Source organism: Cyprinus carpio, chromosome B19 (genome assembly GCF_018340385.1).
Source record: "Cyprinus carpio isolate SPL01 chromosome B19, ASM1834038v1, whole genome shotgun sequence".
NCBI classification, from domain to species: domain Eukaryota; kingdom Metazoa; phylum Chordata; class Actinopteri; order Cypriniformes; family Cyprinidae; genus Cyprinus; species Cyprinus carpio.
Window position 1 is genome coordinate 20,932,839 of NC_056615.1, and position 16,881 is coordinate 20,949,719.

The following is a 16,881-nucleotide window of genomic DNA, read 5'->3' on the forward strand; positions in this document are numbered from 1 at the left end:
TTTATTTTATTTTATTTTATTTTATTTTATTTTATTTTATTTTATTTTATTTTATTTTATTTTATTTTATTTTATTTTATTTTACTAAAACATCTCCAGATGGAAGGTTGGTACTTATTTATTTATTTATTTTAATTATTTAGACTTTTTGTTAGTGAATTATGTTGATATTTTTTTGGTAAATGAATTATATTGTTAAAACTGTGTGTTAGTAAATTGATAGTCAGACCGGCAACTTTTGCTAAAATAGTGTCATTTTTGATGTCTTAAAATCAGATGAAAATGAGAACAGGGAACTGGTTCTGGTTACCAAGAATGCAAACAGACATGTCATAATTCAAACTTTCTTGACAGCTAGTTAAGTAGGGGTGGTTAAGGTACCTATTAAAGGGATACTCCACCCCAAAATGAAAATTTTGGGGTGAAATTTACAGCTATTTACAGATGTTTACAGATGTTATTTAATTTATCTATTTACAGATGTTATGTAAACCTGAGTTATGTGGATTAGCCAAATGTAAAGTCCCCTTTTGATGTCACAGTGGAATATCAAGTGAATTACAACAAAGGTCGCCTACTATACAGTGTCCCACTGGGTTAAATATATTTACATTCATTCCTTCATGAGCATTTCACATATTCAAACAGCCAAGATTCGGCTTAGGCAGAACGAATACCTCAGTCACCAGTCTTTCTTTCAATACAGTGATGATAAATGGCAGTCATCTTTTGTAGAAAGAACGTCAAGCGTTACGATGTAACGATGTCAGGGTGAGTAAAAGATGACAGGGTGAACTATTGTTCATGTATGCTGTTGAGATGATTGCAGCTTCAACATGCTTGCGATCCAATCTGTATTCAGTCCATTCGATGGATCTATGATGGACTGACATGGGTGGTGTCATTTGTATTATGTAGCCTTATCAGACCAACAAGAAAGGAGAGTCAGCGAGAAAGATACAGACACTGTGCTGCAGTCTTATGTGCTCAGCATGGCGATGGCTCTGATTTTTGCACTCACTAACCTCTATGGAACCCCTTGCGGTACCAACAATGTCCAGTAGGTGGCGCCACTACACAGCAGTGCCTCAACACGTCTCCAGAAATCCAATCAGCCTATTAAACAGGGGATAATATAACATCTGCCTATTTTATAATGGCTGTCAGTGTCAGAAAATTAATCCCCTATAACAGGGGTCACAAACTCAAATTAGTTTTGTGCCACAAGCCAGATGGTTTCTATTAGGGGCAACAAACACATGCGCTTAACAAGCCTGAAATGTAACTGTATATGCATTACTGATCAAACAGTTTGTGGTCAGTAAGATTTTTGATTTAGCTGATTATTTATTTTTATTAAAGAAATGAATGCAGTCCTTCAGCAGGGATGCAGTAATGGATTCCAAATGACAGTATTATATTATATATTATATCATATAACCCAGATTGCACGTCTGATGGCAGATGGACTATTCTCTGACAGCGACTTTCATACCTTTTATGGACCTTGACACTGTTATTTACTTGGCAGTCTATAGGGACAGTCACAGGCCTCCCGGTTTTCATCCAAAATATCTTAAATTGTGTTCCGAAGACTAACAAAGATTTTACAGGTTTGGAACAACATGGGGGTAAGTGATTAATGACAAAATTTTCATTTTGGGGTGGAGTATCCCTTGTAATTCTAGGAGCCAAGAGTCAAGCGGAAAGTCGCTGTAGCACTTACCGAACAGAGGTGAGACTTACGGAGGAATCAGTGCAGAAGCTGTTAATTAAGGATCAATTACAGTACATCTGTAAGTGGGTGATTACAAAACACCAGCAGCGAAAGCCATTCACCATTTTTTCGTATATATATATATATATATATATATATATATATATATATATATATATATATATATATATATATATATATATATATTATCTCATTTAATATACGTTTAAATAAAGGATCCACATTCGCTGTATCATCTCAATAAATTATAGTTTCTTTTTATTTTGCAATAGAGCAATCAACAATCAGATGTTTTGGCAACAAGCCTTCTTCAGTTAATAATCTCATTTAATATAAAACACTATTTAGTTTTTTTGCAAATGTAAAAAATAATGTGTGTCATTTCTTTCTCCTCTCTTGCAGCACTTTGTGAGGCTGCACTCACTGATATCCAGCAAATTGTCCAGATGTGAAGCGCTTGTCGAGGGTTTGGGCTCGGTTCAGCAAAGCATTTGGCTTCCAAGACTCTTCGCTCACAAACCCCATTGCCCGTGACTGTATTTTCACACTATTAATGCAGGTATCCTCTTCATATCTTGAATGAAAAATAGTTTAATCCTGTAAAGATGTGTCTGTAATGCTTTTGAGTCAGTCAATAACAATTAATTCAAAGTCAGACATCAGATTCAGCTCTTGCTGTCATTGCCATTTTGTATTTCCCAGAGTGCATTTGGCAAAACTGCAGACTCCTCTCAGTCTAACAGCAGGTCCTTTATTTTAGCTCAGGGGTGCCTGCGAGGAGGATGTTGGCAGACCGGCTTTCAGAAAACACATGGGATTCTGTCCTCTAGCAAGTTCACTCTTCATCAGTGTGTGAAAGGTACTCGCTCATTCAGTTTAAAGTAGTGAACCAAGCACATATGTCCAAAGTTAAGACTGAAAGCACTCAGAAACTATCCCTCCATGTACGCGGTGTAAATGTGCAGATGCCTTACTTGGACAGGCCCCAATCTGGAGCATTATTGGCGATCTGTAGGCTATTTGAGACTGTCTCAGCAGTCTTTGAGCACAGATTAGAACCAGATCCTCTGGTAATGCTGTTTGGGGTTACCTACAGGTGTTTGGCATGGGTTTTGTCATTAATTATTGCTTTTTGATTATTAAAATTTGGACTTAGTTTTATTAGATCATTCAGTTTCTATATATATTAAAAGTCAGTTTTCAACGTTAATAAAAAATGTCTCTTAAGCATCAAATCAGTATATTAGAATGATTTCTGAAGGATTATATGACACTGAAGACTGGAGTAATGGCATAAATAATGCCGTTAATAATTAAAAAATTACATTTTAAAATACACACAAATACACTAAATTCACTTGAAATTGTGATAATATTCACATTATTACTGCTAAAATAAATGCAGTCTTGATTCGTCACTTTAAAGTGTATAAAATCTTGAACATTTGTCAGAAGTAGCACACTAAAACAAACTCAAAGATGGAACTGTTTAACCATTATTATTTACCTTTTGTCTAAAAAATGGCAGTCCTGTAAGTTATCTCAGTCTTCTTGTTCATCTGTTTCTCTCCCTTTTTAGGCCAACTGGCATCAGTTGTGTGCGTGAATAGCTTTAGGACTGATGCCCATTATATCATGGAAGGTTAGGGCTGCCAGGTGTCCTTTTTACATTCAAGTGTCATTGTTTCAAATGAGAAAAATGCAAATACTGAAATGAAGAGTATCCTTCATTTCCTAAAAGAAAGCAATAGTTGCCTGTATATCCTTCTGCTGAAGTTGGTAACTTTATGGTTGTGCCAGCAGGTTTGTTCACAGGTCACCTGAGCAGAATCTATTATCAGTATGCCATAACCAGACTGAGTGGGGACAGCAGTGACTTGATAGACTAAGTTTAGCACCTCAATTAGTGTGGATTATGAAACATACTTAAGTACAGTTATGAGACAGTATGAGACCTGCTTCTTTCTTTGTGGCTAAATGTTTCATTGGTGCTGAAAACTATGGATTATCTGTTACTGTACATATCTGTATTTTGGAACTAAAAATGCCTGAGATTATATATCACATAAATATTAAATAAAAAAATAAAAAAATTAAATAAAAAAAAAATCTACAATGCATTAGTGTTTTTGTTAACAAACTAAATCTAATGTAATAAAAATAAAAATAAAGCTGAAGACAAAATATAAATTTTAGAAAAACTTAAAAACTTAAAAAAAAATTAGGAATATTTCCTTGGCAAATTAGTGAATTAAAATGAGTTTTAAATAATTGAAGTATTAAAAATTACTAAAACTAATACAGAAATAAAAATAAATTAATAAAAAAAAACTGATGAAAATATCAAATGCACATGATTTAAAAATAATAATTAACATTAAAACTGAACATATAAAACAAAACCTAATTCTAAATATGAATAAATAGTATATAGTAAATAAATAACACTGCATTGTTTATATGGTATTAAATTGTTTAATTCCAGCTCAGTTCACCTCTTAATTTCCTTAGATTATCAGTCTTGTATCCCATAATGGCCTCATGGATCAGTGTTTAGGAATAGGCGATGAGGCAAGTACTTTAGTAGTGTTGCAATTTAGTGTTTTACAAGAAAATACAATCAAAAGAACCCTTAAAGCTACGAAATTTTAAGAGGGTTGATAACAGGAGGGAGGGAAGGATGGATGGGGGAGTGGAGAGAGTTAAAATTATCCTCCCTAAAGCAAATCCCTCTCAATCTGATCAGTGTGTTTGGAATAGACTAACTTGCCCCAACTCTGTGACTGACTGCAGGTGAGGGATCTTTTTTTCTCTCCAGAAAACTAAAAGGCAACTTTCTGATGGAGTTCATTCAAATTTACTTCAGAAGGTATGGTGTCATTTAGAAAGTGTGATGTAATTGTGGGATTTTATTGTATAATTAATGTTCGTTCAGCTTTGCACTGCAGATATAATACTTTTGATCAGCATGAATAGCTGAGTATTTAGGAAAACTGAAGATATTCTGTTTTTGCTCTCACAAACTTTCCTTTATGGAGAAATATGACATTGACCTGGATTTTTTTAAAAGAGGCTCAAATACAATGCATGATTACACACACCATATACAGTAAAAGTTGGGAAATGTCTTTTAGTAGAGAAATCCATGAATATTGTGATATTTGCCTGTGAATGGGTTTATGCCTATAAATCACATACGCTGTGTTTTTACAATTGTGTTCTTGTAAAATGAAAGCAGAAATCATTTAATTGATTCCTGGTTAATTTTTTTTCACCATTTTTTAGTAATGATAGTATAAACATGCATTTCTAACTGTATTGTTTACTGTTGTGTACTGTTGAAAGCTATATTTTTCTTACTAGAGGTGCTTGCGATAATGGTTCAGTTTAAAAGCTTAAGAACCTCAGGGTTAGCAATCATCTGTTCTCACTCTATATACTTATCAATTGCCATTTGTAAATATGTAAGGTTTTTTGTATGCTGTATGTAACCATTGTGGTAACTGTATGTGTTAATAGATTTAAAATGTGGTCAACAAAGGACACGTTACCTCATGAAGTACTTTGACCTGATACATTAGGTGAACAAATCTCAATATATCTGTTCTAGTGACACCTGTTTATGCTAATGTTACAAACCACAAGCAATGCTGTACATGGATGATTATTTTAGGTTTTGGTTACATTTTATACTAAAGTGTTCATGTTACTGTAAAATTAGACAAGCAAGTACTGAGTAATACTACCAAACAACATACAGTAATATGGGTTACACTATGGGAGTTTAGACTTCCCTCACATTTAAAATAATCTAAACACCAATCTTTTAAGCAACTAGGGATACATACTACTAAGCAGCCAGGAACTCCTGTGGAATATTACGGCTCATTTGACCCGAGTCTCAAGTGCCTGATCTTTGCATCCTCTAATTTTAACCATCATAGATCTGATTTAGTCTTGTTGGTCTCTCAGATGATTCTAGTTTGCAAACAACAATGACACCCATTATGTCATTTTAATTTACATTGGCTGGCTATGGCTGGATTTAAGTTTTGCTTCCTGCTATTTTGTATTTGTTTTTGGTCCAAAATAACTTTTATTGTTAATTGCAGAAAGTTAGAGTAAAACTGATGCTCTTCATGTTACACCATTCTTTGGGATTTGAACGTTGGTGCACTTTTAACCGTTAGTCTACCTTCAGTCCAGACATTTAATCCTTAGTCTAACACCAACCATTCATTACTGTACATCTCTGAATGCCTGCATGCACTCAACCCACATCCTTTTCTTTGAAGATGAAAAAACATCTTATACAATATATGCTTAAAGATATGTAAATTAATTTAATAAAGTGAATCAGGTAGGTTATGTAAATATATGACCCATTTTAAAAAGATAACCATGATTTTAGAGCTAATCATGTTTAAAAGTGCATCCATGACATCTGTTTGTGACATGATACAGACAGATTTAAGGAGCTTAGCACCAGTCTACTTCCCTTTATCTAATTATACTCTTAATTAGACAACAGACTATGAATGATTTAACAGATTCATTTAACTTAAAGTACAGTTAGGTTGAGATCAAGGGCCTACAGCAGGACAGGTGTTACTCGTGTATCTCGACTTGGTGACAGCTCTGATTGAGATTCTTTCAGTGGGTTCCTTACATGTAATTACATGCAATATTTCTGAGTGATGTGTAAGAAGAAAACAATTCACAAATGCATTTGTGCACTGCTATTTGTGGACTGTTCTTTAATAAGTAAAAAGAAATTGGTCAAAAATGATTAATTAAATGATTATAAGTATTTTTGTAAGAAGTCTCACTAAGTATGCTCATAAGAATATTGGGTAACCAAACAGTTGACAGAAGCCACTGACTTTTATAGTAATTTTTTCAACTGCTTGGTTACCAACATTACTCAAAATATATTTTTTACTATTCAGCAGAAGAAAGAAGCTCATACAGAAACAAGTGAGGAGGGTGAGTAAATGATGACAGAATTTCGATTTTTAGGTCAACTGTCCCTTTAAGTGAGTACAAATCACTGTCCTAAATATATCATAATTACAGTTGCTTGCTTTACAGAATACATTTGTTGCTTCTGTATCTGCCCAAAACTCTGCATCCAAACTTACATACTCCCAGAACAGACTTATTAGAGATTTACAAAGAGAATAATATTGAAACTGATATTTCAAGGAAAAAAAAAATAAACAAACAGGTGCTTTGAATTAAAAATTCTGAAAAACTCTATGGTCTGTTCTATTGTTGCACTGTTTATAAATGCAAGAATACATTATGTGTGAAAAGCCCCCCAAGAAACATGTCTGGTGGACTCTAATTACAGCTGAATAGTCTGTAAAATCTCTTCACAGTTGCTGCAAGTTTAACTAAGCTGACAGCCGAAGTGTCCTTGGCAATCACCTTGAGCTTTCACATTCTCACTCATTCCGTCTCAGTCTTGTGATATGTGTGGTGTGCTGTACAGCGTGAGAAACACATTCAGGGTGGAATGGGCAAGCCTCTTAAGAGTCTGCTGGCCACATGTAGAGTGTTTCTGAACTGGCTCATAATCGCCAGACTATGACCCACCACCACGACACATGTGATCACGACAGTACTGCAGGAAGAGACTACCGTAAGCATGCCAAGCCAATCCACCATGGCCTTTAAGCCTTCCTAGATCCTATTAGACAGTCAACCTTGGTGACGCAAGAGTAAGAGAGCCCCTTCCTGTGAGGTGGTAGATCCGATACCTCCAGGTCGAAACTATTTAGATCTTTTAAAAAAGGTGCTCCTCTGCTGTAATACACAAAACAACTTTTAAAATCTGAACTGATTTTAAAATCTGAACTGATTTTAAAATGCTAGGCATCATTCGCTTACCAACTATGAAAATAGTCACAGAGGGAAAACTGGCAGTCATATACTAATTGCCTGAGGATCATACAAAACAAGACTTTAAAGTTTTTCCGATCACAACAGACTCACGCAGAAATGTGTGCCTTGTTGTTAGGAGACTCATGACAAATGAAAACAACACGTGTTCTTAAATCAGCTCAAAATATCAAGCATGTTTCTAACATCTATCTATCTATCTATCTATCTATCTATCTATCTATCTATCTATCTATCTATCTATCTATCTATCTATCTATCTATCTATCTATCTATCTATCTATCTATCATTATGTCTGTCTGTCTGTCTATTTTGTATTTCTTTAAATTAAAAGGCATTTTAGTTTTATGGTGTATCTTTGGGGAAAATCCCTTAAACAATGATTAAAAAGTTAACAGTGAGCTATGCCACAGTATTTGTCCTGTTTGTTATTGTGTTAACTTTATATTGCCCCAGCTAGTGCTTTACTGATGTGTTCCCTCTAGCTTTAGTTTTCCATTTTCCCTATGCATCATTCATTAGCTAACTCTGACTGCAGGCTTTCGAAATCGCTTGGCTGCTCACATTATTTTGAAAGCCATCTTTCATCGTTTGCATCAAGTTCGTGTAACAGTAATCTGATTACAATAGCCGAGGGGGTTTTCAGCTGTTAGCATCATTCACCTCAGGGGTGCGTCTGACTCAACAAGTCCATGTTGTTGACTGATCACGATCCCACTACTGCACTTTACAAAAAAACATGCTCGTTTGTCTTATTAGAATGATAGTAAATAACCCCAAAAGTGTTTTACCTTGGGGCACAGCTTCATTCTGACTGAAATCTCTTTTCTAATCTACAGGGACAGAATCCGGAAGTTAAAAGATTTCTGCTAACTGCCAAACACTGGAGATCCGGTGTGCCAAATATTTCATCAACCATTATCAACGGCTCCTGCTTTGTTTTTTTGTTTTTTTTACATGCGAGTTCATACACTGGAATATCTGCGTTTGGTGGATTTATAACCGTTCACAGTGGATTTAACATTCTGCACTCAGAAAAACTGGTAGACACAGTATAAACAATGCATTTTCTGGACATTTGTTGTGGATTCCTAAATCCACTGATTGTTCTCCCATGACCACTTTTCATGGTGCACATCCCACTGCTGCAAAGAAGAAATCGATGATGACGAAAAGCACAAATTATGTCATTATGGCATTGCCTTTCTCTGAACACATGAACTGGGGAGGGATTTTTCGCTCCCACTTTCTTCTTTTTCTCTTATCTTTATTACCCTCGACTGCAGTTAGTAGCGTGCCAGGTTTGGAATATGATTGGGGAACGCAACCCAAACTTGTTTGCATCCCTATCCCTGCAGATGCAGACCCTAGTTGTTTCACACCAGGTGGGGCTTCGCATGGGACCTCACATGGGCCAAACAGCAATGGGCACGGGAATGGCCATGGGAATGGACATCATGGGCCAGTTAGCGGGGTGCCGAGCAGTCACAGTAGCAGCAGTAGTAGTAGCCGACACGGCATTTCGGATGAGGCCAAAGCCACCATCCTTCACCTGAGGGAGAGCCTTGTGCGACAGAAGGAGACCATCTTGGATCAGCGAGAGACCATTCGGGAACTGACAGCAAAACTGACTCTCTGTGAAAGCTTTGGGAGGGGACACCATGACGATCATCACGGCCCTTCGCAACACAACTCCCAGCATTCCTCACACCATTATGACGGCCACCATGCTGACCCACACTTCCCTTTAAACGGGCATCGCAGTGACCATCACAGAGGCAAATCTCCATATCTGGGGAAACACGGCTTCTCCCCAGAACAGACAGGAAAGACCCTGCAGGCCCTGAAGGAGAGGCTGGAAAATCTTCAGGTGGGAGGGAAACTGAAATTTAAAGCTTGTAAATAACAAAAAGAATACTAATAATAACAGTAGTATACTGTCATTCAAAAGTTTTTTTTTTTTTGAAGTTACCAAGGATGCATTTATTTAATCAAAAATACAATGAAAACAGGAATATTGTGGAAAACAACATTTTAAATGGATCAAAACCTTTCGTCAAAGTTGTCCTAAAACCTAAAACCAAAATGCGTTCTTGTCTTAGGACAACTTTGATGAACTTTTTTGATCCACTGCAAACGTCGACTATTGTATTTTAAAATATAATTTATTTCTGTGATCACAAAGCTGAATTTTCAGCATTTATTACTCCAGTCTTCAGTGTCTAGTGTTCCTTCAGAAATCATTCAAATATGGTGATTTGCTGCTCAAGAAACGCATCTCATGATTGGCAGTCTTGAAAACAGTTGTGCTGCTTAAATATTTTTTTGATTCATTTGTTCATAAATAGGAAGCCGGCATTTACAGTATTATGTCACTTTTGATCGGTATAATGCATCTTTGGTAAATAAAAGTAATAATTTCTTTAAAAACAAAATAAAACCCTGATGTTTCCAAGGTTTCCAAATCCTGCTTGGATTTGTTTTTTAGGGGTTATCCTGCATGGCACAGGTTGATCTGAATTCAGGACAACTTCTCAGCACGACATAAGCTCTTTTCTGTTTCTGTAACGTACACTTTGATGGCTTCCTGTGCCAACAACAGATCATTGAGTACAGTCTTTCGTTTAGGTAGCCCAGTCAGGATTTGCTTATTTAATTAGTCATAACCCTTCCCTTGAGAAAGCACATTGGATAAAATGGTACAAATACAAACTTGTTAAATTATAATTTCTGTGCTTATTGATTGCAGTCCACATACAGTGAATCCTTTAAACCAGCTACAATATGACACTTTCATTGAATACAGTATGCAGTGAAACTAATAGCATGCATTTAAATCCTCCGTTTTTTAAATTAATCTGTAGTACACAAGTGAATTGCTGATGATGGGTTTAAAGTTGTGGAAGTGTCTTCAGGTTTGAACTGTGCTTTAGAATATTCTTCCTGTTTCCCATGACCACAAGCTTGAGCAGAATCGTTGTTGTCTTGGAGAGGAAGTGCATGCACAGCACGCTGATGACGGCGCTATGCAATGTGCTAGCTGCTGCCATCTCCAATTAGCCCCATCTGCCTTGATAAGCCATTAAGCGCAGAATGCTATGGTGCTGAGAAAAGCTGGATTTGCTGCAACTAATCAGAGGAAGGAGTGCTAGCAATGAAGGAGGGGCTCTCTTGTGATGTCATTATACTTGTCTGTATACTAATACTCTACCGTTCAAAAGTTTGGATTCGATAAATTTTTTAAAGAAGTCTCTTATGCTCACTAATGATGCATTTATTTGATTAAAAACAGCAATACTGTGAAATATTATTGTGATTTAAAAGAACTGTTTTCTATGTGAAAATATTTAAAAATGTAATTTATTCCTGTGAAAACTTAATTTTGCTCAACCATTACTTCAGTCTTCAGTGTCACATGACCTTTTAGAAATCATTCTAATATTATATAATTTTTGTTTCAGGTATCTTTAATGAATTGAAGGTTTAAAAACTGTTTATTTTATATACAAAGATTTTTATAAAATAATTAATTGTCACTTTTGATCAATTTAATGTGCCCTTGGCTGAATACAAGTATTCATTTATTTAAAAAAAAAAAAAAACATGGTTTCCAATGGTTTTGGTGAATTTTCATCCATAATTTGAGCTATAGATTTATAAAATAAAACATTTTAAAACACTGGTCAAGTTCTGTGCAACAATTGAGACTGTTTGATAAAATAAGCATATATTTGCATTGGTTGCAAAAACTGTACACTGTTGTTTATTGTCTTAATTTTTGTTCTTATAGGCAAGAAATTCTTCCAGTTCCTATTCAAGTTCATTGAGAAACCTCCTGCAGCGCAAGATCAACGCACTGGAAGAACAGCTCCATCATCACTATGACAGTCATTACGGTCATCGTGACAGCCATCACGGATATGGTCATCATGAGGATAACCATGACCATGATGACCACCATAATAACCACCACAATAACCACCATGAGGACCATCATGATAACCATGACAGCCTACAGGCAAACCATCATGATGACCATCACTCCAGTAACCATCGTAACCACCATTATAGTTATCGTTATGACCATCACACCGACCACCATGATGATCACCACGATGACCACCATGGCAATCACCAAGACAATCATCAAAGTGGCCATGATGATCATCATGACAGCCACCACAACAGCAACCACCACGATGATCATCATGATGATGGCCATCATAACGGACACCATGGAAATGATGATCATGTTCATCATCCACAAACCTTATTCAAACCACCTGGGTCTAGAGCACCTGTCCGTGGTGCCATCAACAAACTAGATGCAGTGCTGAGTAACCTACACTACAAAACTCCAGAACAAGGTGATATGTCCTAAAAGTAGTACAAAACAGAACCGAATTAACTCTGCCTTATCAAATTACCATTTTTTAAATAGGACAACCGTAAGAGCAGTATTTTGTATAAAAAAATTTGTAACATTTTAAAATGTAATTTATTCCTGTAATATCATATGATGCTTCATAAATCATTCTAATATGCTGATAAACCTTCGCTCAATTATTGTCAGTTATTACTGGTGGTCAACTATTAATAAGTCAGGTTCTTCTTATTATTATTATTATAAGGTTTTGCTGCATATTTTGAGAAAACCATGATATATTTTTTACAGAATTATTTGCTAAATAGAAAGTTCAAAACACCAAGTATTTGAGATTGTTTTTTTGTTTTGTTTTTTAGCTTTAGAAATCACATTGCACTTAATTAATTTCCCCAGTTCCCACAAATCAAACAAACAAACAAACACTGGTTAGCATAATTAGGTCGTGTACATTCTGGCCATGAAAGCTACAGTAATAGCTTAAATTATAATTTATGTAAATATTTTTTTTTTAGGTTAAATAACTTTAATCTATTTTTATTATTATTCATTTTCTGATTATAATTTACATTTGATTTAGAGTAGAACTAAAATATTGTCTTATTTTTTGTGCTCCTGTAACATATTTGAGATCTGAATATGGCTTAAATGTGAAAACTGCTTAGAGTTTAGGTAAATAGTCTGCTTCCAGGAGATCTGAGTCTCCAACTGTCTTTTCAGTAGAGCTTTTAGATGTTATGCTGCCTAGAAATGCAATCCCGTTTCACAGTTTCTTATTTTCTTCTCCAACAGGACCAAATAAAAAGCCCAAGAATCCTGACGCTTTTCAGATTGGCTTCCCGATGCGCTCCAACTACATGTATGGGCGAATCAAGCGCACCCTTCTGAGCGAGATCTTCGCCCTCACAGTCTGTCTTTGGTTGAAAGGGGGCTCAGGTCCTGGGATCGGAACCCCATTCTCCTACTCTGTCCCAGGTCAGGCCAACGAGCTCGTCCTGATTGAATGGGGCAACAATCCTATGGAGCTACTGGTGAATGACAAGGTAAATAAATCATCCAATTATAAAACAGGGATTGTATAACAAATACTCTACATTTATTAAACACAGGCGATCAAAAACATTTTAGCTTGGAAGTGTATTTAAATTGATACAATCAAACATGTCATAACATTAGACAAAACATTTGTGATCAAATGCATTGTGATAAAATGCTAGACCTCACAGTTAGGAAAAGGGGTCAACAGACTTACCCTGATATTGCCCTTGTCCTGCCCTTGCAACAGTCTGAAAATCTCTCTCTTCCTCTTGGCTTCTCAGCCATTTGCATCATCCTGCCTAATTAGTTAATGGCTTATCTGTGGTTGACGTGTGGTGTGAATACATTCTAGTGTTTGTTTTTTAAACCGAAACAAGACAGACCTCTTTCCTCAATGATTGTTTTCTAGCTTTCTACTAAACTGTTTACAACTATTGCTGGCATGCTGCTACAGCATAATAAGTCTAGAGCTAATAAACACGGTTTGTCAGTGCATAGACTACATTTTCACAAGATTACTTTGTTATGGTATACAAGCAAACAGAAGTAAAAGTTTAATGCTTTGTTTCAGTGATTTGTACATTACCATTTTACAAATCTTTTTTTTTTTAAATATACATTTGTAAAAGACCAAATTCTACTTCCTCCATGTACATTTTTTCCTCTCTTTTTTCTTTTTTCTTTTCTAAAATATTCTGTTACTGTTGTATAGAGAAACTGTTGGAATTATTCAGTCAATGAGTGAGCTGTCTGAATGATTCAGAATGAATCACAAATTATAATTTAGATCATTATGCAAATCTATTTGTTTAAAAGAATCAACACAAAGCTAGTTCTTTTACACAAAGTTATTCATATTATTCACAGTTATTCATTAATGAATAGTTCTTTTTTAGGCCTGGGGCAAAGCATAGCAGTATATATATGCAAAAGTGTGTATGACAGAATTCAATATACTATATTTACAAAACATTTTGTTAGATATACTATAAAGATATACTCTGTTTGTGCCCTCTTGCAGGCAGTTACTCTTCCTCTTTCTCTGACGGACAGTAAATGGCACCACCTTTGTATAACGTGGTCCACACGTGACGGCATGTGGGAGGCTTATCTGGATGGTGTGAAAAGGGGCTCTGGAGAGAATTTGTCCCCGTGGCATCCCATTAAACCAGGAGGAGTCTTCATCCTCGGACAGGAGCAGGTATGTCTCACAGAATCAGTCAATCATAATCAAGACACATGCATGCTAACTTGCGACTCTCTTCGACCCAGGACACTCTGGGGGGCCGTTTCGATGCCACACAGTCTTTTGTGGGCGAGATGTCAGATCTGCAGCTGTGGTCGCGTGTGCTCACCTCCACCGAGATCTACAACCAAGCGTCCTGCTCCAGCCACCTCACCGGTGACGTCATCACCTGGAGCGAGTCCATGGTGGAACTTCACGGAGGTGTCACAAAGTATCCGTTCGACCCTTGTCATTAGGGATCTGACCAAACAGAGCCTGATTCTCCACACCTCTGCTTAACGTGCAGCTGGAAAGGTGGAGAATTCTGAATCCAGATGGAAAGGCTGAGGAGAAGGCCACGGACTGCAGCCACTCCTTCAAGATAATCGGGATTCCAAACAGGTCTACATAGGCCTCGGGCATTTAACTAAGCACTTTAGTAGTTTACGTGTGTAAGAGTTACATACTACATATCGATAAGCACTTGGAATGTCAACAGACTGGTTGAACTCCATTCCGTGTTTCTGATTCCCTTCAAAACACTAATGGAAGAACTTCAGTATGCTGAACGTATAAAACAATCCACAACAACAATTAATAACAGTTGGCATATACTATCAAAAAAGCCGGGACGATGTGGTCTATTTTTATATCTCTGTAATGTAACAGATTTGAAAAACAACAGTTTTTTTTTTTTTTGGTTGCTTTGACCCATTTGTATTCACTCTAGGCAGCATGGGGGCAGCAGTGAGTTTAAAAAGCCTACTTCATTATTACATTTCATTTATGCTGCACTTTTTAAGCCAGAACTTCAGTAGTTAATAACCTGAGGTGCTCTTTTAGTCCTGCAAATCAAGAATAAGTTATGCTGGAAAAGAAATAAAAATAATTTTTTATGTATGTAAATTTGTATTACAGAAAGCCGGAAAATGTGCATTCATCATGTTAGAGCATAGAAATGTGTATGATTGCAGTTTTGTATTGCATTAGAAGAATTGAAGTGTTGGAAAAGATGGATTTTCTTCATATGTATAATGTACAAGATGACAAGTGTTGTCTGTGGGATGGTGGGCTGCTGTTATGGATTTATATACAGTACGCACATGCCAGAAAACTATTGCTTAATGAAAACAGTGAGGTGTTCATGGAAACATAGCTTAAAAGGGGATTAAAGAGACTCTCTCTGTCTATCTCTCCCTCCATTTCATAATATATAATGCACTTTTTTGTGTTTAAACACATGCACGTGTAGCTCAAGAAAACTGCGTCAAGAGTACTTGTCACTGTGAATAACATTGCAAATGTTATTCTGTGAAATGTTTTCTAAATTGTTACTTGCATGTGTTGTATACATTTGTTTTGAGGCCAAGTGAAAACCAATGATGAGACAATGAACAGATTTTTGGTTTGATTATGGAATGATTAACTTAAGTACAATATTGTTTTAAGCATTTTGATTACAGTAACACATACAGTATATACATTGTTTTGTGTCATGTGGGGCTATGAAAAAACATTGTTTTAACATGCAGTTTCTGTTTACTAAGTTTTTCATGATTACTGCAAATTCAAAACCTAAAAAAAACACGTCCGAAGAGGCGATTTAGTGAAAGGTGATAAAAGTGATAAAAAAATTATTTCATCTTTATAAATGTGGAGAGTTTTTGCCCTAACCAACCACAGCAGGAAATTTTGTGGATTACATACTGTATGCAAGTTTTCTGCTTGCTGTGAAATTTCATTGGCCTAAAAACCATATCGTGTTCCTTCAGGACATGTGTTATTCTGGGCAAAGACTCTCAGAATTCATACCTACAGCAGTTTATTAAAATGCTTCTTTTTATTGTTATGAATTTAACCTATAATCTGGAAGCATTTTTAGATTATTCAATTCAATTTCAATTCAAGTTTATTTGTATAGCGCTTTTTACGATACAAATCATTGCAAAGCAACTTTACAGAAAATTAAGTTTCTACAATATTTAGTAGTAGCTTATCAGTGGTGACTGTCAGTTCATGTGCATATGGCAGAAATGTTCGGAAAAATCAATAAAAGACGTAAAAAAAAACAGACAATTAACACTATTAACAGCAATTATGCAATCAAACTTATAGCAAAAATGTGGTAGTTCTGTATGTTGTCTCTGGGTTAGCATCATCTAAGGTCCTCTGAGGGGTTGGCATCATCTCTTATGTTATTAGATTATGTATTTTCACTATTAAAACCCATTTATTGCTTTGTTGAACTTTTTAACTAGATGGCCAAATGTACACACAGAGATAGCCTGAATTTTTATGTATTTTTCGTCGTCTTATCGAGCAGACTCTTTACAGATTTACCAGTTAAATCAGATAATCTTCAAACCTGACTGGTCAGATTTATGTATGCATGCATTTGCTTGCGTGTGTTTAAAATGAACTGCATTAATCAATTGTATAAAACCGCTTAACCTCGCCTTTGGTATGTATCTGTATCCAAATGCACTAGTTTTTTTTATTTTTTTTGTCATCTTTGTTCTCTCTCTCTCTATCTCTCGCTCTTTCTCATTCACTCTCACTATCTCTTCTTTCTAATATCATTTATGTATATA

General features: G+C 35.8%; 1 protein-coding gene across 2 annotated transcripts; it reads left to right on the forward strand.

The window, feature by feature from the left end:
• Window positions 1-2,008: 2,008 nt before the first annotated feature.
• LOC109074920 (neuronal pentraxin-1-like) lies at window positions 2,009-16,192 on the forward strand. 2 transcript variants are annotated; one of them, XM_042745602.1, is made up of 7 exons: window positions 2,009-2,297; window positions 2,499-2,597; window positions 8,483-9,513; window positions 11,434-12,010; window positions 12,820-13,070; window positions 14,087-14,266; window positions 14,338-16,192. In XM_042745602.1, the coding sequence occupies exons 3-7, from the start codon at window positions 8,758-8,760 to the stop codon at window positions 14,545-14,547; spliced, it is 1,974 nt and encodes a 657-aa protein (XP_042601536.1). In that variant the 5' UTR covers window positions 2,009-2,297; window positions 2,499-2,597; window positions 8,483-8,757; the 3' UTR covers window positions 14,548-16,192. The 2 variants fall into 2 exon arrangements, with proteins under 2 accessions (XP_042601536.1, XP_042601537.1); XM_042745603.1 differs by lacking the exons at window positions 2,009-2,297; window positions 2,499-2,597 and adding an exon at window positions 4,256-4,607.
• Window positions 16,193-16,881: the final 689 nt, after the last annotated feature.